This window comes from Alosa pseudoharengus, unplaced genomic scaffold (assembly GCF_046254945.1).
Source record: "Alosa pseudoharengus isolate Yale_2024_CS ecotype anadromous, Long Island Sound unplaced genomic scaffold, YU_APseudo_1.1 YU_APseudo_1.1_scf_1, whole genome shotgun sequence".
Taxonomy (NCBI): domain Eukaryota; kingdom Metazoa; phylum Chordata; class Actinopteri; order Clupeiformes; family Clupeidae; genus Alosa; species Alosa pseudoharengus.
Genome location: NW_027468564.1, coordinates 26,942,407 through 26,967,850, shown reverse-complemented (window position 1 = coordinate 26,967,850; position 25,444 = coordinate 26,942,407). Strand labels below are relative to the sequence as shown.

The following is a 25,444-nucleotide window of genomic DNA, read 5'->3' as shown; positions in this document are numbered from 1 at the left end:
ATAATAAATATTGTAAGACTCATATTATATATTTTTTCTAACTCAAAAATACATAGCTGAAAGAGCACTTCCACTATGGAGAAATAATTAAATAATGTGTATCACAAGCAGAGGGTTCTAGTGATTTATTGTAGGTCACATTATCTCCACATCCTCATGGTAGTTTGATCCAAGCATATCAGTATTTATTTACACCTCCGAGAACTATCTCAACTTGTAAAAAAATGAATGAAATGTGACCTTTAATGCCTTTGGATTTAGAATGGGATGTCATTGAGTATTAACTAAATATTTCATATGGAAATACATGTTGTATGTAGCCTGATGCATGTAATACATGCATTTCAGATGGGATAGCATGTGAGATAAGCATATTTGGAAAACTATCCAACACACATTTGATGCTCATATCTCATAACATATAACTGCTGAATTTGTGTACTGGCACCGATTTTGGTCCAATTCAAGCAGGATATTCCTCAGAAATTGAGGAACTGACCAGTTTGTTTTATTGTTCTTCAGACCTTAGGATTGTGCTGCTGGGTAAAACTGGAGCCGGGAAGAGTGCATCAGGAAACACCATCCTGGGAGAAAAGGTCTTCAAAGAAAGTCTAGGTTTTAGACCTGTCTCTGGTATCTGTGAAGTGCATAGTGGAAAGGTAGGCAGGAGTCAGGTCACAGTGATCGACACCCCAGGACTGTCTGATACAGAGAAGACAGCAGATGAGCTAAAAAGAGAGATAGAGCAGTGTGTCAACCTGTCCCTTACTGGCCCTCATGTCTTTCTGCTGGTGATCAGACTGGATGTGAGATTCACAGAGGGGGAGAGGAACGCAGTCAAGTGGATCCAGGAGAACCTTGGTGAGAGAGCGGCAATGTTCACCATGGTGCTGTTCACACGTGCTGATCAGTTGGAAGACATGCCTTTGGAAGATATTGTCAAGGAGCCAGAGATTCAAGAGATCATTAACAAATGTGGCGGTGGATATCATGCTTTAAATAATAAAAAAAAAGATGACCAGACTCAAGTGAATGAGCTGCTGAAGAAGATTGACACCATGGTGAAGAAGAATAAAGGAGAAATTTACACAAACAAGATGTACCAGGAGACTCAGGAGAAGATCAGGGAAGAGGAAAGAAAGAAACAGGAGGAGGAGGAGAGAAAAAGAAATGAGTATGAGGAAAATATCAGGAAAGAGGAAAAGAAAAAGAGAGAGGAAGCTGAAAAGAAAATAATGAAAGAAATGGAAAAGAGAAAAGAAGCTGAAAAGAAAGCAGAGAAAGAAATGGAAAAGAGAAAAGAAGCTGAAAAGAAAGCAGAGAAAGAAATAGAAAAGAGAAAGAAGGTAGAAAAGGTGATAGCAGGAGCACTTGCAGGAGCAGCTGGGGGGGCAACTGGGGGGGCTATCGCGGGGGCTGTCATAGGACCTGTAGGAGCAGCTGGGGGAGCAATCGCGGGAGCAGCTGGGGGAGCAATCGCAGGAGCAATTGGGGGAGCAAAGGCAGGAAAGGAAGTAGGACCAATAGAAGTAGCAATAAGAGCAGGAGTAGGAGGAGCAGTTGGCGGATTAGTAGGAGCAGCAGTTGGGGGTGGTCCAATTGCAGGGGGAGTAATAGGAGTACAAATAGGAGCAGGAATAGGAGCAGGAGTCGGGGCGACACATGGGGACATGGCTGTAAATGCTGCAGCTTGTGTCGGGCAGGCAGCTGCAAATCTACAAGTTAAAAGACAGCGTGCCACAGCAGATTATTATAAGGTAGTTAAAAACTCGCTACAAGCTCATAGCAGTCATCCACACAGTAACTAGAGATGGTCTGAGAACTGCTTTAAGGTTACATACTTTATTGCAGAATCTTCAGTAAGAATCTGGAACAAGCTGGTGGTTTGGATGAGAGGGGCGATTTTTACAAATTACAACCACTGATGAAATGACTCGATACATGACTTGAAATGTGTTTACCTTTAAAGGAACACGCCACCCAAAATCAGTAGTAATATATGTTCTTACCTTAACTTTCACGAGTTGAGTCATACCTCTCCCGCGCCGGTAGGTGCACTCAAACGCTCTGTCGCGCGGCGCGAATGTGTTAGCATGTTGCTATGCTAGCGGGCTCTGCCGTGGCCGATGTCAAGAACAAATAATTTGTGCCTGTTTTTTGCATTCATCTCAGAAATGTCTATTCATATTTGTGTAGATAGGATTGTCTGATGCCTGATCATGATGGTGGGATACTCTATGGCTTAGAAAGTTACAAAAATATATGCACTGACATAGATATTTTACTCGTTGAATTGTTTTATACACTGAAGCCTTGTCACAGAATCATTGGATGAAGCATGTGTCTTTGCAGTTGCTTTCCTACATCCACCAGGAGTTTCCAATCCAGTGCTATCTATTTGAATGTTTTCATATTGTGTTGTATGCATTTAAATAGAAATACATGAACGTCAACTGCAGGTGCACCAAGTTACATCTAAATGTTTGTGTATTTGTGTGACTCATTGTGCATGAAATAAACGGCTTCCTCCACCCCCCTGACTGTTCCAACCCAACACAAATTACAGATGCCAAGATCATCACTACAGTCAAACACAATGCAAGTTACAAACTGTAGCCTATGCCAGGAATAGATTTTTAAAGTTAAAACGTGATAAACAAGAACATTACAAGGCAGAGGGACAGTGAGCTGGAAGAGAGTGTAGTTGCAGCAAGCATAGAGTACTTTCATGATAAACTCCCAGGGAGGGAGCAGCTACCAATGATGATGATCCTTAGTGAAAAGACGTTCATGGAAGTGTACTGTTGGTCTACTTATTTTGAACTAAGTAAATGTATAGCTTACATGTACTGATCAGAGATACACTAAACTGAATTATACTTGACTTATACTGGTATGTAAGGGATAATGTATAGAACGCCGGTCATTATTATTATTATTATTATTATTATTATTATTACAACATTATCAGTTAGAGATTGTAGTACTCTGCAGAGAGTAGTGCACTCAGCTGAACGTAATATAAGAACTCCACTCCCTGCTCTACAAGATATCTATTCCAGAAGAGTACTCCTAAGAGCCCAAAAGATTCTGAAGGACTCTTCTCATCCTAACAATGGATTATTCCTACCACTGAAATCAAGAAGACGCCTATGTAGTCACAAAGCCAGAACTGAGAGACTTAGGAGAAGTTTTTATCCCCAGGCCATCCGAACTCTGAACTCAACTATACTGACTTTGCACACATTCACTCCTCAGCACTCTCAAACATTTCCCAACTCTGAACTCACACTATACTGACTTTGCACTCATTCACTACTCAGCACTCATGACCCCCCCCCCCCCCACACACACACACACACACACACCTACAAGACTTTTACATCCCTCTCCCTATGCTACAGACCTTTTATTTATTTTATTTATTTTACAAACACACACACACACACACACACACACACATATCTGACTTTCTCCAACTTTTGCATATCTCCATAGAACTTTTTATTTATTATTTTTGATTTCTCCTCCATCTACCCATGTCCTTGATTGCCTAGCCTTTCTGCACCCCCCCCACCCCCCACCCCACCCCCATCCCCAACACACACACTTACATCATCACTGTCATCACTTCACATACATACAGCACACTGCTTGCTACAGTAAGCCTCCTCTACATACTTGCTGCACACTGCCCCCCCCCCCCCCACACACACACACACCTACAAGACTTTTAGCACTTTTACATCCCTCTCCCTATGCTACAGACCTTTTATTTATTTTCTTATTTCATCACACGTCAAAACACACACACACACACACACATATCTGACTTTCTCCAACTTGCACATCTCCATTGAACTTTTTATTTATTATTTTTGATTTCTCCTCCATCTACCCATGTCCTTGATTGCCTAGCCTTCTGCCCCTGAACTCCCATCTCCCCTGTCATCCCCCCAGAAGGATTAGCCTTCTGCCCCACCCCACTCCCATCCCCAACACACACACATCATCACTGTCATCACTTCACATACATACAGCACACTGCTTGCTACAGGAAGCCTCCTCTACATACTTGTTGCACACTTCCCCCCCCCCCCCCCCCCCCTACATACACAGCACATTGTCTTCAGGATCTTCTCCAACACACATCCTCTACATACTTACAGCACACTGCCCCCACCTACCCACACACACACTACACACACACACACACACACAGTCACTGCTCCACTCCCCTCCCGCCCACACACACATCTTCACTGTCATCACTCACATACATCATACATACAGTACTCTGCTTGCAATAGTAGGTCCCTGCCCCCCCCTACATACACAGCACATTATTTCATCAGGAAGCTTCTCCAATACACCCCCCCCAACATACTTACAGCACACTGCCCACACACACACTACACACACACACACACACACACAGTCACTGCTCCACTCCCCTCCCGCCCACACACACACATCTTCACTGTCATCACTCACATACATCATACATACAGGACTCTGCTTGCAATAGTAAGTCCCCCCCCCCCCCCCCCCCCTACATACACAGCACATTATTTCATCAGGAAGCTTCTCCAACACACATCCCCAACATACTTACAGCACACTGCCCCCCCCCAATACACAGCACATTGTCTCATGAGGAAGCTTCTGCAACACACATATTGCACACTGCCCTCTCCCCACATACACAGCACACTATCCCATCTCCCCTGTCATCCCCCCAACACACACACCAAGACCCCTGGCAGTTGGGTTAGCCCCTTGAGCCGTGGATCTGCCCAAGGTTTCTTCCTTGGTAAGGGAGTTTTTCCTTGCCCCTGTTGCTCTTGGGTGCTCCTTGTTGGTGCCCCCCACCCAATCCCAATCCTCCCCCTCCTTTTTTTATGCAGCCCTTGCCACTTAATCTACTAAACCCCTCTTCTACTGCACTTTTTACCCCCCCCCCCCCCCCCCATAAATGCACAAATAGGCTGACACCAGACATAATTTCACTGCATTTCTTACTTCCAGTAACTATATGCATGTGACAATAAACTTCCTTGTATCCTTGTATCCTTGTATTATTGGGAAAATAAGTCCCGACAGGGCGAACCTGAAGGGACTTATTTTCCCAATAATGACCGGCGTTCTAAACATTATCTCGCTTATTACATGGCTACTTGCGAAAACGAAATAATAAACTCCCCACGATATGACTTTAGCCTACATAGCCTAGCCTATTTGTTACCGTTCATCGTGGCATTTGCTGAGAAACAAATAGTTCGCAACAACACACGCTGAACTTGAATCAAACATTCTTTAGAACAGTTCCAGTTCCAGTCCTTGCGTAGTGATATGAAAGACGTATCAGAAGCACCAGCCCGTTGCCATTGACAGCGGTAATTATATGTTTGCAGCGGTAATTACATGAACATATTTTACCGTAGAACTTTGGGAAATCCCATTCAAGCCAATGGAGCGTTCTCCTTGCCTTGTGAAGAGCCGTGTAATAAGTATACAGTTTTAAGTATATCTAGCTTATACGTGGTACTTATATTTAAATGTACATAATATAGTTATACTGATGGAAAAATCTAAAAGCCTTTACTTGTAGCCAGAGACTGATCTTTGAGAGGCTGCACGACAGATTATATTTTACTGAGGATATACTTTAAGTATACTATCATGAACATAAAAAATAGGCCAAGAAATATACATCAGCAGTGGGTGCCAGTGGCTCAGGAGGTAGAGGAGTTGTCCAGGAACCAGCTCCTCCTGACAAAACATTTAAAGGGCAATTCCGGTGCAAAATGAACCTAGGGGTTATTAACACCTGTGTACCGAGTTTGTCCGTTCTCTGAGATATGTTTTCATGCTAATCAAATGTGACCATTTTTATCACAAACCGCTAATTAGCATTTAACGCTAGTCTTCCGGGCACATGTACACCACTAACAAGGCTGAAAATAGCACCACACTTCCATGGTAGCATAATGAGGGGCCCTACATGTAAACCGAAGCATTGAGAACTTTGTAAGTATACAGACAGTTTATTAAAAAGATAGTTTAGAAACAGTACCATTCACGTATACAGGCTGGCTGTCATGAGCTCTCTCTCTGCCTGGTAACACACGCTGATTGAATCCCATTCTGTGCCACTTGGCTGCCTGCTCTCTCTCTACTGTCTGATTACCTCCACCTGTTCCTGCTCTGCTCTGCTCTGCCTCACCCTCGTTAACCTACCAGCTGCACTGCATTCACCACTCATCATGCCCTGTATATAAAGCCTTGCTTTTCAGTCCACACTTGTCAGATCGTCTGCAACCAGCACCAGTTACCTGCCTGTCTTGGAATATTTTTTGTGTGTGTGAAAGAGAGGTACTGTTATGGCTACAGTACGTGTGTCGAGGCGGGTTGAGCAAAAGGTGGAACACTCTCAGAAAGGACTCAAGGAGGATTTTGCAGAAGATGGGATTTTATTTTTCCCAAAATAAGGCCCATAGGCAATTAATGAGAGAGTTGGCTAAAGCCCTCCTTACACTGACAGACTTTGGAAAGATTTGCAAAGATTTGGAAAAGATTTTTGAACGACTATAGTCTCAGACCCTTTCACATCTAAAGACAAGTAGTAGAGTTTTAAGTCACAGACTAAGATTTTGCAATGACTAGGGATCTTGCAGGGGCACTATTTACAAGACTGCAACTAGATTCCTTTAAAATTATTACCCATCGTGCAATAGATTAGCCTCGTGAGACCATCCTGATCTCGCGAGCTTCAGGGTTTCATTCGCAGATCAGTCTGGATACTTTCCGTTAAAGAAAATTTGGAGCAGTTCAACAAACGAACGTCCAATCAGCGTTGGCTTTGAGGCGGGTTGAGGTGTGACGCAACGAACAACATGACGGCATCCACAGAGATGAGCATAGCTATCGCGCAAGTTTTATTCAAATTAGAAAGTATTCCTGGGTAAACTGTGAAGCTATGAGTCTCAGCCATGCAGCTGGGAGGAATGAACGACACAGACATCCTCCACGGCTGATTCCAGTTCATAATGGAGGAATATACTATCTTCAGAAGTGTAGGGCCTACCGTGAAAACTTGATGGGAATTGTCGTTGATTAGGTTCATAAATGGTAAGTTAAAACATCTTAACGTTTGTCACGTTACCTAACTTAATTGTATGTTAAACGGCATTAGAAGAATACTTTGTTCATCTAATTGGTTGATTTGGCCCGTCGATAACCAACAAAGGTGGTGATAGACAGATGGTTTATCCAATCAGCTAACCAGTATGTCCGCCCCTTCCCAAAAGTTCTTCAATGAAAAGTTCCCAGATGGATATGCGGAGCAAATCCATCTGGCGGAGTCAGGTTAGCAATAGATATCAACAGGAACTGAAATGATAGCCTACTAAACTCAGTCATATTTTCGTATTTCTGCAGCATTGTTTCATGCGTCTATATCTCTAACAGATATAGAGTTGTTCTGTCACGTGGAAGAGCCGACTAATGATGTATAAGAAACGAAATAACAAATTATCTTATTCATGGGTTTCATCGGGTCCCTTGCTACAGCTGTCGCCTACTTTGTCCCTTCCTGTTTGGTGTTGGAGAGAAGTCACTATTGGTTTTTATAGTTCACGTCACTATTTGCATGAGCCACGACTAGAACGACTTGCGATAATATCAAACATGTTTGATATTGTCGTAACGGCAAAACTCGAAAAAGACTGACTCTACAATGTAAGGCCGCCATTAGTTGAGCAGAAAGCAGTTGATACAGGTGCAATCAGTTTAACTGGCTTTTTGATGGGGCCTAGTTTTCAGCAGCTGGAAGTTGATACAGGTGCAAATCAAGTTAATTAGCCTATTGTGATGTCATAGTTCCAATGCAAAGTCTATGGGGAAAAATAAGCTTGTTTTTTATTAATATCTCTTTACATTAATACACAGGATTAGATGTTAAAATCCCTTGTGCCAAAATCCAAGGTAAGAACACATTCAGAAGCCCCTACTCAAATTAACTTTAAAAAGCACGCTACCCACAAATCTGGCAACAAATGGTCACAAACACAAGACAAATGGCCCATCCAACAGCAGTATATAGCATGTGGCGTGTCATTGGCATTTGGGGCAGCCTTGGCCTACAGGTTAGTGCTTCGGACTTGTAACCGGAGGGTTGCCGGTTCGAACCCCGACCAGTAGGCACGGCTGAAGTGCCCTTGAGCAAGGCACCTAACCCCTCACTGCTCCCCGAGCGCCGCTGTTGTTGCAGGCAGCTCACTGTGCCGGGATTAGTGTGTGCTTCAGCTCACTGTGTGTTCACTGTGTGCTGAGTGTGTTTCACTAATTCACGGATTGGGATAAATGCATAGACCAAATTTCCCTCACGGGATCAAAAGAGTATATATACTTTACAAAGATTAAAATGGGAGCACAATTTTGTAAAATGTGCACATTTCTGGATATACGCAAAAATATTTTGCAATGACACTTCTGGGGTTCCGTAAGAGATACACATACATTTGTATTCTACTCATAATGGCTCAATTACTCAATGGCTCATTCAATGTTTTTTTCCCACATAAAATCCAAAGCCTGAATCTCCACCAGCACCTACACCTGAGGCTGCACTTATACCTGCGGAGGCTGAAGCAAAAGCTTTCAAGGTTGGGATACATCTGGTACTCTCTTCTCTCTGCCCTGCCTCTACTTCTATCTTCTCTCTCTTATCTGCTCTGATCTTTTCTTCATATTCTCACTTTTTGTCTTCCTCTTCCTTCTTCCTTTTCTCCACCTCTTTTTCTCTCTGTGCTTTTTCATACATCTTATTATTGGCATATGCCATTTTTTTTATGAAGTTATGCAACATGCATTCCATAAATCATGGCATTGTGCAACACAAATCTCTGCAAGCAAATACAAATACAAATCTTAAAAATAAAACCAGCAAATACACATCATTTTTCCAACATTAACTTTCTTCCCTGTTGTTGCCCTTCCCAGTGTTGCAGACTAGACCGATCATGCATGTTTAAGCTTTGACTGCCCTCTACTGGTACATATGTTTATTACCAAAACAAGTCCATTCCATGTACTGTGGAAAACATCAAAGGCATGATATAGACATGGAGACAAAATTACATCAAATGAGAGCTGCCAATAGAGCCACAATCTTTGAATGCTTTTCAGTAACTGCTTTTCAGAGCAAGAAAATGGGTATGTTTGATAGAAATTTGGCATATTTGAAATACCCACCTTTAATGTTAAAATTATGATTATGCTCATCTTTTGTCGACATCACAATCATAACTTATTACACAGTACAATTATCTAAAATAATTACATATTCTGTGGTACACATATATGTTTGTGGATAATGTCAAGTGTTTGCCCTGATTGTGAAACTACCATTTAATGCAATACCAAGGAGGCAACACCCAAGAATTGTGTTCTTTCTTGCACATACTTTCAAATCACAAGTTTAGTCATATATCAGCTTTAAGCTCATGCGTTTAACATTTCATATGGAAGAGAGAATTACATTAAGATTAATTTTACTTCATGGCTTGGTAGAGGTTGGATGGTGTCTGGCTCCAGCCTCTGGGAAACTGCATCAGGTTGGGTGGTGTTGGGGTTCAGGCTCTTTTAAACTGCATCAGGTTGGGTGGTGTTGGGGTTCAGGCTCTGGTAAACTGCATCAGGTTGGATGGTGTTGAGGTTCAGGCTCTGGTAAACTGCATCAGGTTGGATGATGTTGGGGTTCAGGCTCTGGTAAACTGCATCAGTTTGGATGGTGTTGGGGTTCAGGTTCTGGTAAACTGCATCAGGTTGGGTCAAACCATCCCTGGTATTCTAAGAAGATAACAGATAGATAGCAATGACTATGATATCACACCACAAAACTGTCTATAATGTTCTCTTTCTTACCTTTTCATGTCCTGCCCGTGTCATTGATTCTTTCTTGATTTTCTTGCTGCAAAAAAAAACACAGAATAGTTCCCCCTCATTATTGTATTAGCTCAGGTCAATGAAGACTGCAGGTCATAAATAGCACATGGAAATTAAAAACTTGTAATATTCAAAAGAACGTAAGTTTATACAAAAGTCTAGCACAACATTAGATGATGATATATGTATGACTGGATTTACACTGATGTTCAAAAGTTTAGGGTCACTTAGAAATGTCCATTCCACAGAATACCAGCTGAGATCAGTTGCATTGTTTTTTTTAAAGATAGATAGATAGATAGATAGATACTTTATTGATCCCCAAGGGGAAATTCAAAGGTCTCAGTAGCATACAAACATCACACACAACATGCACTTAGAGCAGAAATGGTAAATATAAGTATAAGTATAAACATATAACCAAACTCCACTGTACAATAGAGACAGTAGAAGATAAGAAAAACTAACAAAACGAAATACTAGTTCAGTTAAACAGGGCAGCAGTTTCCAAATTACATTATGTGCTTACATAATTGCAAAAGGGTTCTCCAACGTTTTCTCAGTTAGCCTTTTAAAATGATAGCATATTAGACTTCGGGGTCAAGTGCCTTGCTAAAGGGAAATTGAACCCACAACTTCCCAGGCTACTGCATGCAATTAATCTGACTGGATGAGAGGCATTTCAGACTCTTCGCTGCTAGTAATCACTTCACATTTTGCACTGAAGCAGAGATGGCTCATCTAAAGAACATTTGATTGAATTGTCTAAGGTTACACTCCATTCATTAAAAGCAAGAGAGCAGCAATTTCCAGATGTCACATTTGACAATTACTGATTGAGAAAATGGAGTAAATGGAATAGGGTGAAAGTTCAATTTAATATTTCATGTATAGACAAGCAAGTATGCAAAATATTGGGCACTTACAGCCTATCTCACTGAACTTGGCTGTCGAGTGATATGTTTTGTTGCTGGCAATGCACGACTGCAGCTAAACACATAGGGCTCACAATAAAACGGTCGAGCAAACACATTGTTCAAGAGACTATCAAATCACATTACAAAAACGAAGTTCACCCAAGGGTAGGCTACTTACAATTTCAACAGCAAAAAAGCCAAGACGGAGTCCGTTTTGAAGTCTTCTTAGAAACTACAATCTGACTACATTTTCGAGTATTTCCGCCGAGTTACATCCTGATGTGTTCGGACCGCGACCGACCGCGACCAGAAAGTTGCATATTCAGTTTTTCCACGGAGAAGCACTAGGGGGAGACGAAGCACCCACCAAACGACCCAAAAAGTGTTGTAGAACCATCACAACGACTCTCAACCTGCATAATTAAGGTCATTTTTGCTAGAATTGTTGCATAGGGCCTCTTTAAATGTGTACGTGTGATTCTGAATGGATGTGTGTGGTTTGCAATTAGAATAAACAAGAAATAACATTTCCAATAATTTCCCATGATAAATTACATAATATTTGCACCTTCTTTACTTGTGAATCTCACACCGTATTTCAAGTAGGCTACACTAGTGAAATGTAATACAACGTTGCCACCTAGCGTTCAAATGTAGGCTATTTAACATTAACGTGACATTGCTTGTTTATTCTTTCGTCAACTCCATGCTTTTAGGAAAACAATCTTTTTATCATAGTTCCCTCTTCAATGAGGGATAACCAGCTCGTTTTTGTAACAGAGATAGCTGTTTATTGTCCCTAGGTTTACAGAAACACCTATTCATATTAATACATACACTGTAAGAAATTATCCCGTAAAAAAACAGGAATCAACTGGCAGCAGAGTTTCCAGGAGATTCCTGTTATTTAACGGTGCCCTGGTTTAACGTTAAGTTAATGTAAAATAACAACATTAATTTCCTGTAAATTAACAGGAAACAACTGGCAGGATTTCCAGGAGCTTCCCGTTGTTTAACGGCAGACTACCATAACATTAAATTCCTGTATAACATAATTTTCATGTTGGGTAACAAGAAAAAAATGTGATCTTCGAGTTAGTTACACAACAGGTCTTTATTTTTTTACAATTACAGGAAACAAGTGCCATATATTGAGTTCATCCACTCTCAAATCAACATTTTAAAGATAAAAATCCATGTTTTCACATCAGTTACTTATTTGTAATTTAACAGATATTTTATTTCACAGCACTTACTTGACAGTCTAACAGTAAAGTAATCTTTTTGAAAGATGAAGGGACATGAAGCAAGATAAATAGTAATTTTGGAAAATGTAGACTGACTATAATCGTATTTCAGGATCAGGGAATAAGACAGAGAAGAATGATCATGGAAAATAAAAACATCGCATTAGGCTCATGTATCATGTATGAATGTAAAATGTAGATACATAGTAGTATTTTGAAAATCGGATTTCAAAGAACAGGCAATAAGACACAGAGGAATTACAATGGAAAACAAAAACATTGCATTAGGCCCGTTTAAAATGTTGACACGCTATCTAGTTGTATTTTGAAAATCGTATTTCAAAAAACAAGGAATAAGGTACAAAAGAATTATCATGAAAAACAAAAACATCGCATTAGGCTCGTGTATCACGTATGAATGTAAAATGTAGACACGTGATCTAGTTGTATTTCAAAAATCGTGAATAAGGTACAAAAGAATTATCATGGAAAATAAAAACATTGCATTAGGCTTGTGTATCACATATGTATGTAAAATGTAGACATGTTATCTACAGTAGTACTATTTCAAAATCAAATAAGATACAAAATAATTATCACAGATAATTATCAATATCATTGCATCGCATTGGGCTTGTGTACATGTGAGAATGAATAAACTGACAGATTATGTCCAGAAGAATTTAAAGTACAGAGATGAGTATAAATGATAATCAGGGAGGAAATCAAGTAACATTCATGAGAAATCAAGTATAACATTCACTTTACTTATTAGTGATTGTTCTTAGGCTTCTTCTGGGCCTTTTTTCTGTGAGAGAGAGAAAGAGAGAGAGAGAAAGAGAGAGTTACAAAAACTGATAGGGTACACTAGGATTCATGTAGAGGAAAATTGTGCCAAAGTGAATGAATCGGATGTGAATTTGTAACGTTAACACACTTTCTCACAATGAAATTAACTGACATTTATTACTTACTGTAACTGCATTTATATTTGATTTAATCAGTTGTATGAAGTAGAAGTATAGTGTTCTGTGGTTATTACAGCAGTACTATGCATGATTGCTCTCTACAGAGGGTGTAATCCTGCATAGTAGTGCTTATAACTACATAGTAGACTACTACACAACCCCCCAATACATACCACACATAAAACAAATTCTGGTTCGAAAGTGTGACATGAACCTACCTCTGGATGAATTCAAGGGTGCACGCTGCCTCCTCCTGATATTGCAGATTCAGAATGTAGAAGGTGGAGAAACATGTCGCAAGGCCTGTTAGAAATGTGGCGAGGTTGGACCCTTCACAAACGATTAACGATTTTGATGATTACCTTGTCGTTCACCTGAAAAAAATAATTTATCATATTCAATTTAAGATATAGATCCACATGTCAACTATGATTAGATTCATTTTAGGATTTTGTCCAAACAAAATTCAATACAGAAAAAAAAACATTTAGTATTCAAAAGTTGATTTAAATATGTATATGTTGATCATTATTACTCTAGTGAATGAAAACAAACATACCTAGTAATATCAGGCGAGGCGTCACAGGTAGGCTTGGAAGACTCAACATCAGCTACGGTTGCACATCCCTTAGCAAAAGAAAAGAAAGGCACTCAACAACTCTTGTGATGTGATGTGTGTGTGTGTGTGTTTATGTGTGTGAGTGAGAAAGTGAATGTAATCTCTGAGTGTGTGTGTGTGTATGCATGTAAGGAGTAAGTGAATGTGAGTTGTCTGTAAGGTGAGTATGAAAGGTGTGTGTGTGTGTGTCTGCCGTTGAATGATTAAAAGTGATGAGGCGGGTTTGATAAGATGTTTGTGTGAGGAATGTGTGTGCAAAGTAAGGGGGCTTGCTTTTGAAATAGTGTCCGTCTTATCAAAACCACATTGTTTATGGTTTCTATATATGTGCGTCTAAAGACCTAGATAGATAAATAGATAGACAGATAGATAGATACTTTATTGATCCCCAGGGGAAATCCAAGACCTGCATGTCTCTTAAATTTTATTTGCCAATCTGGAACACAGCATGGAAGGTCTATATTGGGTATATTGTCATGAATTTAGGTATGGCTCACATAAATAGACGCAGTGGACTGATGCCCACATATCTGACATGTAAACATCTTCCTGTTGCATGCCGCTAGCTCAAATGAACTCGGGAGGAATACCATACTCGTGTCATGCAACCACCTCTGCTATGGAGAGCTAGCTAGGCTACTAACTAGCATTAGCTTTCTAAACTGAAGGACTTAACACAACTTTAAGTAATTACCAGCACGGGCGAAATTCATGCATACAAGTAAACACTGAAAGCAGCAGTCAACACTGATCCGTTTGTGCCATATTGTTTATTTGGCCACTGGTTTATTAAACTGATGATGCTAAGCAGACTTAGCTAGCAAGCACGTGTTATAGCAGGTAGCTGCTAAATCCCGCGAGTCAAACTTTCAAAAACTACGCATACCCTACACATACCAATACATTTAGATGGCTCCAGATTGCAATGAAGAAACGTAAAATTTGATCGACAAGTGTAGTGATAACGATAACGCATGGCTTAAGAAGGGCGAAAGCGCGGTCTTGGCTAGCTGAATAGCACTGCTACTAACTTCGTTTCAGCAGGGTAACATTCAGAGATGTTGTATTATACAACTTAATATAAACATGACCAGTGTGCTTTCAAACGTTGTATTTCTGGTCAAAGGTGACAGATAAACTCACCTTATTGTGTTGATGGCTTTCGATGGGTTTGGGTATGATTCCAACGTATCGTCTTCTCTCAGCAGACAGCTTCCCATCACCAGAACGAAGGTAACGTTAATAGATAACAGGAAGTACGTGTGTTCCAGAATAAACATTACGGGCGTGGTAAATAACAGTGTTGGAGCCTGATTTTACATATTAGTCTTACTAATGACCGGAAAGTCCTGTTTATTAAAGAAAACCGGTGAATAATGTTAGAATCTGGGTGTAAATTTACAGAAACTTTTTACAGTGTAGCCTATGGAGTGCTGCCGACCACTGTTCATTACGGCCCAGAATGCCTTGCATGTCTTTACAACAAAACAACACAGTAAAACCTAAATTCCCGTAAACATATGAATTGGCATACTTGTAACATTTTTAATAATACTCTCCCATCATGATATTTAACAATAATGAAAAATTTAATTTGAATACCGTCAATGTGAAAATAACTGTACTACGTCAGCAATAAACAGCTAATGTTCTCCTTACCATTTCAGTTCGTAAGTCCATACTATCCCATGGCAGAGCAAGGATTTCATGATTGGGCAAGGTTGCCCGGAGACATTGTGGCTGCCCAGAGACATTGAGCATACTTGGAAGGCATTGTGATAGAAGGTGAATGGTGCAAAAATGAATGGTGAGTTACCAAATACCTGTGGGTGGTTTGCAAAATGATGGAAACTTTTGGAATATTTTCTTTTTTTAGCCTATGCACCCTCACATTGGAGTCCCCAGTTCATATACAAAATTTGGTATCGATATGTGACCGTGTTCCTGAGATATGGACGACTTCCTGTTTCGGAGCTTCGCCGCCGATTTTGTTTGGCTGTGACAGGCAAACGCTTTCGCAAATCAAAAATCCTTCTGGTAACTTTTGTGAGGCTTGGTCCAAGGATGTACGTCAAGTTTCGTGGCGTTTGGATCAAATTTGTGACCTGTGAAAATTTAGTTTCGCTTTCTGTTCAATCCAATATGGCGGACGAACGACACGCCCACCTGACGTCATCTTCGCGTGCAACTTACACCGGTACTGACCGGACGTTTTAAAGTTGGAACGGTGTCTCTGTCTCATAGGGCCTAGGCGCTAGAGCTGACAAAAAATTAGGGAGACGGGAAAAATAATAAATATAACCGCAAGCGGTGATTTACGAGGTCCGAGCAAAACGAACATGAGGTAGCATAGCTTTTTAGTTTTACATATGCTTTGATTGTTTGGGCACAATTGTTCAAAAAAAACGTGATCGGATTTCGGTTATCGGATTTCAGTTACCAGATTTTGGCTATCGGATTGGATCAAATCTTGAAAATGAGTTGTTCAAAGGGAAACAAGGATCCTGAAATTGGATTAGATCACATAATCTATTCTTGGTTTTGATCTGGATAAAACCTTCACTTTGTGTTGTTCAAAACTTTTGAGTTGGATTGGAATAAATTTGATGCATAAAATTGATTACCCTGTGCTGTAACATTATAGTGTGCTAACCTCCACAACCTAATAGTATTCTAATACCCTATTCTAGTGTGCTAACCTCCACAATCCAACAGTATTCTAACAGTAGTATTCTAGTGCGCTAATCTCCACAACTAAATAGTATTCTAACAATACTCTATTCTACAGGACTATGCATTTGTCATGGGTAAGATGAAGGGTCTGATAATGGAAGGCAGTGTTTCCCACAGAATGGAATTGTATTTGTGGTGGTAGGTGAAGGGGGGTGGGGGTGGCTTCTGTGTTGGAGTCAATAAGATGAACAGCCTATAATTATACAGTTATACTTGTCTTGCACGACAAGTCCTGACTAGTAGCTGTAATGTTATAGTGTGCTAACCTCCACAACCCAACAGTATTCTTAACAGTATTCTATTCTAGTATGCTAACCTCCACAACCCAACTGAAGGAACTGTAGGGGGCGATGTGGGTCGAGGTAGAGTGAGTGTGTGGCGAGCAGGCAGAGCCTCGGTCAGAAGGCTCAATGGTATGGAGTGATGACACTGAGATGGCAGGTTTCGGTGCAACACAAGTTAACTTTATTTGAGTTTCAATTCATCTGTTCTTTTGTTATTTACTTGTATGTGTGCTGCATCACAGAGGAAACAAACAGAAAATGGAGTAATCAGTGAAATGGGGTAAATTATTACAGATCCCAACTCACAAACAAACCAATTGACATTTGAACAATAAACTGAAATCATATGGCTATATAAGGTACAACTAAACAATACTTAACATCCCAAGTCAACCAACAACACCTAATCATCTCTCACATGGGACTCCAACACACCAAACCAACAAACAAAGACCTTAACTTTACACATGATGGCAGAGCTACTCTACATCACAAAAGTCATAGTGAGGGTCATTAAAGTGATGACTTACGTTAACTCAAAGACGCACACAGAGCAGGACACACTGGAGTGCTGGGTTGAGATAAACAAAAGAGCAAACAGGGCGAGCAAACAATTTATCCTGGTCTGAGCCCCTGCTCCGGAGCTACAGGGTTTCCCAGCAGGTAAATTGGGTGTGGTTAGGTCGCAGAACCAAACAATCCTGCAATTTCTCCACAGCACTTTCACCTCAAGCCCTCTTTACACTGACAGACTTTGGAAAGATTTGCAAAGATTTGGAAAAGATTTTTGAAAGACTACAGTCTCAGACCCTCTCACATCTTAAGACAAGTAATAGTTTTAAGTCACAGACTATGATTTTGCAATGACTAGGGATCTTGCAGGGTCACTATTTACAAGACTGCAACACGATTCCTTTAAATTATTACCCATTGTGCAATAGATAAACAGGAACTGAAAATTATAGCCTACTAAACTCAAAGTCGTATTTTCGTGTTTCTGCAGCATTGTTTCATGCGTGACATCCTTAACCGATATAGAGTTGTTCTGTCAAGTGGAAGAGCCGACTAAATATGTATAAGAAATGACAAATATTATAAGAATAACAAATAATTATAGGCTACAGCTGTGTTGGAGTCAATAAGATACACAGCCTATAATTATACAGTAATACTTGCCTTGCACTACAAGTCCATATTGACAAGTAGCTGTAATGTAATAGTGTGTTAACCTCCACAACCCAACAGCATTCTATTGTAGTATGCTAACATCCACAACCCAAAAGTATTCTAACACGAATGCTTCAAGTGGGATTTGAACTCTCAACCTAAGGATCACCAGTACAAGGCATTATCCCACTGAGCCACTGTCAATCCTACATGCTGGTCAGTCACATTCACATGGTCAAAATGTGTATTGGTAAACACACAACAAGAAAAACTCCAAGCATGGAGGGGCAATTAGACATTTGTAGAGATGAACACTAATAGATGAAATATAAATATGATAGACTTAATGATGAAGGAAAAATAGTAAACAAAGAAGTTCTCCTGAATGTCATAGAGTGTCTCGGCATTCTGATTCTTGGCAACTGATGAGTGTGAATGTTGATTGGCTGATGTCATTCAGGTGCTGTTCAATGGTGTGAATCTTAAATGACCAATAGCATGTGCAGCTTGATCCTAAAGTTCTAACGGGGATTCAAACACTCAACCTAAGAAACACCAGTACAAGGCATTATCCCACTGAGCCACTAACAATCATACAGATTAGGCAGTCACATTCACATGGTGAAAATGTGTGTTGGTAAACACACAACAAAAACTCCAAGCATACATTTGACAATAAAATGAAGGGCTTTCCTGAAAGAGTACACCTGAAATCTTTGTGAAATTCTGGGGCAATTAGACATTTGTAGAGAAGAACACTAATGGATGAAATATAAATATGATAGACTTAATGATAAAGGAAAAATAGTAAACAAAGAAGTTCCCCTAAATGTCAGAGTGTCTCGGCATTCTGATTCTTGGCAACTAATGACTGTGTATGTTGATTGCCTGATGTCATTCAGGTGCTGTTCAATGGTGTGAATCTTCAATAACCAATAGTATTCGAGCTAGAGCCTAAAGCACTGCCGGGGATTTGAACCCTCAACCTAACAAACACCAGCACTAGGCATTATCCCACTGAGCCACTGACAATCCTACATATTAGGCAGTCACATTCACATGGTGAAAATGTGTGTTGGCAAACACACAACATCAAGAATATTCCTAGCATACATTTGACAATAGAATTAAGGGCTTTATAAAAAAGAGTACAGATCTGAAATGTGCACTGTTAATGGTATCCACATAATGATGGTTGTATGGTTGTTATCCAAGAATACACATTTACTCATATAGGAATATAGGTGATATAGGAGAAATGGGCTGAGTGGTCAAACTTTATTGGCCTATATCTCTGAAATGGAACAACATATCCAAATTATTTTGATAACTTTTGTGAGGCTTTGTCTAAACATTGTCTGTGAGAATTTTGGTGAAGATTTGATAATTTTTGAAGCCTGTGAAACTTTTTATGATGTTTGGCTTTTCTCTGAAATTGTGGCAAAAGTAAACATTTTTAGAGCATAAGACCAGGATGAAAAAGATGCATCTGAATGTAAAGATTAATATGATGAAAGAATTTTGAGTCTAGGTCAATCTGGTAAGGAGAAATAAGCGTTTTTGACAAGAGCGCCACCTTTGGGTGCAGTACCCCAAATTGTGGGTTATGGGTAGTGGGGGGTACTGGTAACAATACTTGAAAATGTCAAGTTTCTAGGACTTACGGTTTATAGGAATATAGGTGATCTAGGAAAAAAGGCCTAAGTGGTCTAAGTTTATTGGCCTATATCTCTGAAATGGAACAAAATATCAAAATTCTGAGCAGTAACTTTTGTGAGGCTTGGTTTAAACATTGTGAGAATTTTGGTGAAGTTTTGAGTATTTCTGAAGAGTGTGAAACTTTTTATAATGTTTGGCTTTTCCATGAAATTGTGGCAAAAGTAAACATTTGTAGACCATAAGACCAGGGCCAAAAAGATGCATCTGAGTTTAGAGATTAATATTATGAAAGAATTTTGAGTCTAGGTCAATCTGGTAAGGAGAAATAAGCATAATTAACTTTTTTTGCCAATAGCGCCACCTTTGGGTGCAGTACCCCAATTTCAAGAGTTTTGGAGTTACGGTTTAGGCTGCAGTATGACTTTTACAGAATTTTGGCCAAAAATGAACGGTACAGAAACAATAGGGGTCCTGCAGCTACGCTGCTCGGACCCCTAATAAGTGTGCTTGCAAGCACACTTAATAAGCAACATGCTGAAGTACTTAGTAGAGAAATTACATTGATTGATACACCAGGATTGTTTGACACAGAAAAGACACTAGAGGAGCTGGAAGGTGAGATAGAGAAGTGTGTTAGCATGTCTGCTCCTGGGCCTCATGCCTTCCTGCTGGTGATCAGTTTAGATGGTAAATTAACAGAGGAGGAGAAGAATTCAGTGAAGTGGATGCAGGAGAACTTTGGTGAAGAAGTTTTAAAGTACACATTAGTGCTTTTCACACATGGAGATGTGCTGTAGGGAGAACCAGTAGAGGGGTTTCTGCAAAGACGTCCTGCTTTCTCATCTGTCATTAAACAATGTGGGGGTAGATATCACGTCTTAAACAATAACAGTGAAGACGGGACTCAGATCAATGAGCTCCTGAACTAAATAGAGGCCATGGTGAAGCAGAATGAAGGAACACATTACAGTAGTGACATTTATAATGCCACTCAGAAAAAAGTAAAATTCTGGGATAAAATGAAAACAGCAGCTATAATTGCTGGATTTGCAGGTGTAGCAGTATTGACAGCAGCTGCAGGAGTACCAGGAGCAGCAACAGTAGTAGCAGCAGCGGCAGGAGCCGCAGGGGCAAGAGGAGTAGCAGGAGCAGCAGGAGCAGCAGGGGCAAGAGGAGCAGCAGGAGCAAGACTAGGAGCTGGAGGACTAAGAGTAGGAGTAGCGAGACTAGCAGCAGGAGCAGGAGGAGCAGCAGCACTAGCAGCCGGGGCCCTAGCAGGAGTAGCGGCAGCAGGAGGAGCAGCAGGAGGAGCGCCAGAAGTAGCAGGAGGAGCAGCAGAGACAGGAGGAGAACTAGTAGCACTAGCAACTGGAGCAGCAGACGTTGCAGAAGGAGAACCAAGAGTAGCAGCAAGAGTAGCGGCAGTGACAGGAGGAGCAGGAGTGGGAGTAGCAGGAGCAGGAGCAGGAGTGGGAGGAGCAGGAGCAGTGGCTGGAGTACTAGCAGTGGCAGGAGCAGCAGCGGTAGGAGCAGCAGCAGCAGTAATAGTGGGAGCAGTAACAGCAGCAATCATTTCAGTAACAGCATTTTTTAGAAATAGATAGTTTTGAAAGAATCAGAGCGTTAGCCAGCTCCTGGGTTAATTCAAACTTTGTAGAATGTTCATAGAATTGTTTTACTTTAGCTGGACATTGATATGGTGTGGAAAATGTGGCGGGCGTGAGTATGTAGGCATTCATGAATTTCAGTGCCGATGCTCGGCTGGATAATTCAGCCACCATCTTTAAAAACACATGCTCACATCTGGCTACATTTTCAGAAACAAGCCAATCTGGTGCCACATTATCAATGGCCAAAAATTATGTCATCAATGTGTATTGGTTGATTCATCTAGTATAAAATAGCCAGCTCATCTATAATCAGTGTTGGGCAAGTTACTTCAAAATCTAAATGTATTATGCATTACTTATTACTGTCATTTCAAAGTAATTTGTTACATTATAATATTACTGTCTCTGAATTGTAAGGCATTACACTACTATTGCATTACTTTTAAGTTACTTTCACCAAAATATCTGGAAATATGGATTTGCCATTCTAAATGCAGTTTATTACGCTCAATCATAGTCAGAATTTTGTTAAAAACCGACAAAAGGTCAAAGTCTGGTAAATTGTGATATAAATACTGTAACTCTAAGGCCTAGGCCTGCTCATTAAAATCAATAGAGAGCCTACTATATTGTAAATCAAAGCTTAAAGAAACTGTATGTAAGATTGTGGCCAAATGTATCCCCTTCCCCTCCCCTCTGACTGGCAGAGCTGGCAACACGGATGCCGAAACACTACTGACTTCGTGATTAGTACATAGGTGGAGGGTGGCGCATCAGGCCAAAACACAACATATCAACATCAGTTGAGGGCTGCAACTCCACTTTTTAAATTACAATATCCTGGCCAGACTACTGTTGTCAGTGATATAAGTATTTGAAATAACATGATTTCTTAATGTCTAGTGACATATCAGGGCCATTTATGATTAATTGAAATACATTTCTTACATACGGTTCCTTTAATAAAGACATGTCAAGATGGTGGCCTACTGACCATTTTGGTGCCCTAAGTGAGTGATTTTGAGTGAGTGACATTTAAATGATAACTCAAACACCTAAAGTAAAATAAAAGGCCTATTATTTACAGACCATAACTGTGTGTTTTTAAACATTCATGCTGTTTTCTTATAAATGGTGCACTGTCACTTTAAGAGCATTGATCTTTACGTTCTCATAATGCCTTTTTGCCAGCTCTTGTTTACAGGCCCGTCGCTAGAAGGCAAGCAAACCAAGCAATTGCTTGGGGCCCCGAGCTGGCCAGGGGCCCCAAGACAACGACTGGTTAAGAATAAAATGCAACGACAAACTGTGAGCGCCCCTTTGATAGTCAATGCAGTAAAGTGCAGACACTGTTACCGGCAATACCGGGATCCCCCTCAAGGGGGCCCCTCTCAGTAGTCGCTGACAGCAGCCAGCCAGCCAGGTTTGTGGTCTCTGCTGCTGCCGCGAAGAGAAAGGAAGAGGATGACAACAAAAAACAAGATAGTGGTAGCCTAAGTGATAAATTACACTGGATAAAATAGCTCTACTTGTCTTGTAAATGGTGTAATGTCGCAGCAGGAAGGCTAGCCTAGCAAAAAATGTTTATGTTAACTTCCTGCCTGACAGCCCATGCTGCTTGTAACAAACTAGAACAGTTAGCGCAACTTTTTTCCCCCGAACGGACGGAATATGGTTACAAACTGTAATATGTTTATTAACGGGATAAGGGAGACGCAGATCTGTTCCAGAATCACTGTTTATCGTATTTAATGACATAACATTGCTATAGCTTTGTAATAGGTTTTGATGAAAGTGGCATAGCTTCTCTGCTATACTAACTATTCGACCGTGATAATCTATTTACCAAATGGGGGTTAGGAAAACCACACAATAAATTCCGTGCATCAAAGCAGACTGGAACTTTCATGTCTAGTATTAATGCACGCCAGCTGTTTACTGTCTTTAAAGCACCAGGTGCGTCTGTCTAATTCTCAAACAGCAGAATGCTTTTTGCTATGTTAAGCTACAAGTAGGCCTAGGTCAATGTATAACATTAGCTTGGGATGTTTTTACAGTAAGCATTAGTTGTGAAAGCAGCTGCATCCCTTCTAAATATCAAAATATGGAAATGCTAACATATCTTTTCTTTCTCCCTCAAGGTGCTTTGCTTAAATTTCTCAGCCCTCAGGATCTTCCTAAGGATACCTCCACTGATGAAGATGGCCTGAAAGGTTAATCTTATGTGTGTGTGTGACTGTGTGTGTACTTGTATTTATGTTGGATTTTTAAATTGCTATACAACCTGCACTCTATAGTTTGAACAATGCATCCTTTTTCTGCAAGATGGCGTGTTTTATTTTCTCACTTTGTGAGAACTGAAAAATGTTAATGTGAGTGTGTGTGTGTGTGTGTTTAAGTATGTTGGATTTAGTTATTGTGCACTTTTTTTACATTTATATTGGATTTTATGGTACAGTGGTGTTTTTGTAAATGTTCAAATGTTCAAAACTAATGCACAGTATATATATGCAACTGCAACATTTTGTATTTATATAAACTGTGGGTGAACTTAAACTGTATATGCGGTGGTTCTTGTAGGCTTTGCGTGTGCGGTGGTGGGGGGGGGAGGGGGGGGCCTCCATGTCCATTTTGCTTGGGGCCCCCAAATTCCTTGAAACGGCCCTGCTTGTTTACAAGCCTTGTCTGTTGAGTTACATTGATAGCACAATATTAACAATAATATGCACAATGTTAAGTTGTTTTAAGCAGCCTTCATTGCTTTGGAAAGTATGCAATAACATGTTGCTTCACATTTCGTTTTGCAAATAAAAGTGAATTATGAGCCTGGTATCCACCTAGCTATCTGAATGGATTATTTTTTTGTCAACTCGGCATATCATGTGCTTCATACGGAGCCCCCCGGGTGACATGGGGAAAAAAAAACATGGGTTAGAAAAAAAAAAAAAAGTAGTGGGGAAAAAAAAACATGAGGAAGAAAAAAAAAAACGATGCACTTTTGCGGGATCTCGAAAAGTTTTGCGAGATCCCGCAAAACTTTTGCGAGATCTCGCAAAACTTTTTTTCTACTTTTGGAACTTGCTGGGCTTCCTACTTGACCCCAATAGGCCCACAAACCACTACCGCCAGATGGCAATCGTATCATGATACTATGATTGCTGTATCACTGTTGCGTGTTGTGGGTTTTCTGGACACATTACATAGGCCTATGACACGGGAGGGAGAGGGAGACACCTGCGTGCAGACACGCACACACGCAGGCGCGTAGCAAGCGTGGGGGATGTGGGTGTTATAATGTACACAGTTTTGCTGGAACACAATTATATCCCCCACACTTTTTGTCAGATTAAATTGAAAGTAAAATATGGAAATAAACGCTCCCGTAAAGAGTTGGAACCGTATCTATAACGAACACACAGAGACACAAATAGGTCTGTTGATTTGATTGAACGGTCATCCGGGCAATCACACCAAGTTAGGTGAAGAACCAGAGCCGCTCTGATCGATCAAATTCAAAGTGTACGTCTTTCAAGGCTGCTGCTTGGGTCTGCATTGTAACGTCTGCAGTGAGCAGATTTCAGATAGAATTGAAATGATAATTGTTACCGCATTATGCTAATTTAGTAAACCAAAATTCACTGTCTGACTGACAGTTTTTGCCACAATGCAGGGAGTCAAAGTGAAAGCGGGGTGCGTGCACCAAGGCACCTGTTTCTGCAGGAAAACCTTTGGCTACTGTTCTCAGAGCATTATGCTTTCTCTGCCTATGATCTGCAGCTTTTCTCAAACTATGGGCCTCCTCAACAATGAACCTACTACTGCTCCACGTAGCCGCGAAATTAAGTTATGCCCGGTGCTTCACACATCTGCTCATTTGCAGCATACTGTAGTGAATGGCTACTTGCGAACGTTGTGGATTACTTGCGAACATTGTGGATTACTTGCGAACACTGTGGATACTTGCGAACTCTGTGGATTAGGCTACTTGCGGACTCTGAATTATCTCTGGACACTTACGGTCAGTCTCATAACGCTCCAGGCTGGAGCTGCTGTACGGACTAAACCAGTACTTTCTCAAAGCCGGTCATAGGACCCTGTGATCTAGCTCAGTCTATTGATTGCCTTGTTATTGCAGTCTAGTGTGGCCTACTGTGTGTGTGTGTGTGTGTGTGTGTGTGTGTGTGCGCGCGTGTGTGTGTGTGCGCGCTTTGAGTTTAGCCCCCGGCCGGGGTTAATGGCCAGTCCCTTCCCCTAGTTTAACTCGGCCATAGAGAGGGCTAGTTTAAGCGGGT

General features: G+C 40.6%; 1 protein-coding gene and 1 long non-coding RNA gene across 2 annotated transcripts; one reads left to right on the top strand and one right to left on the bottom strand.

Moving 5' to 3' along the window:
* The first annotated feature begins 262 nt into the window (after positions 1 to 262).
* LOC143117864 (GTPase IMAP family member 4-like) lies at positions 263 to 1,808 on the top strand. The gene is made up of 2 exons (XM_076279297.1): positions 263 to 269; positions 523 to 1,808. Exons 1-2 carry the CDS (start codon positions 263 to 265, stop codon positions 1,806 to 1,808), a joined length of 1,293 nt encoding a protein of 430 aa, XP_076135412.1.
* A 10,762-nt stretch (positions 1,809 to 12,570) lies between these two features.
* On the bottom strand, positions 12,571 to 15,122 carry LOC143124281 (uncharacterized). The gene is made up of 4 exons (XR_012987007.1): positions 14,843 to 15,122; positions 13,640 to 13,707; positions 13,299 to 13,454; positions 12,571 to 12,920 (listed from the first exon to the last, which is right to left on the bottom strand). It is a non-coding gene; the product is annotated as an uncharacterized LOC143124281 (long non-coding RNA).
* Positions 15,123 to 25,444: the final 10,322 nt, after the last annotated feature.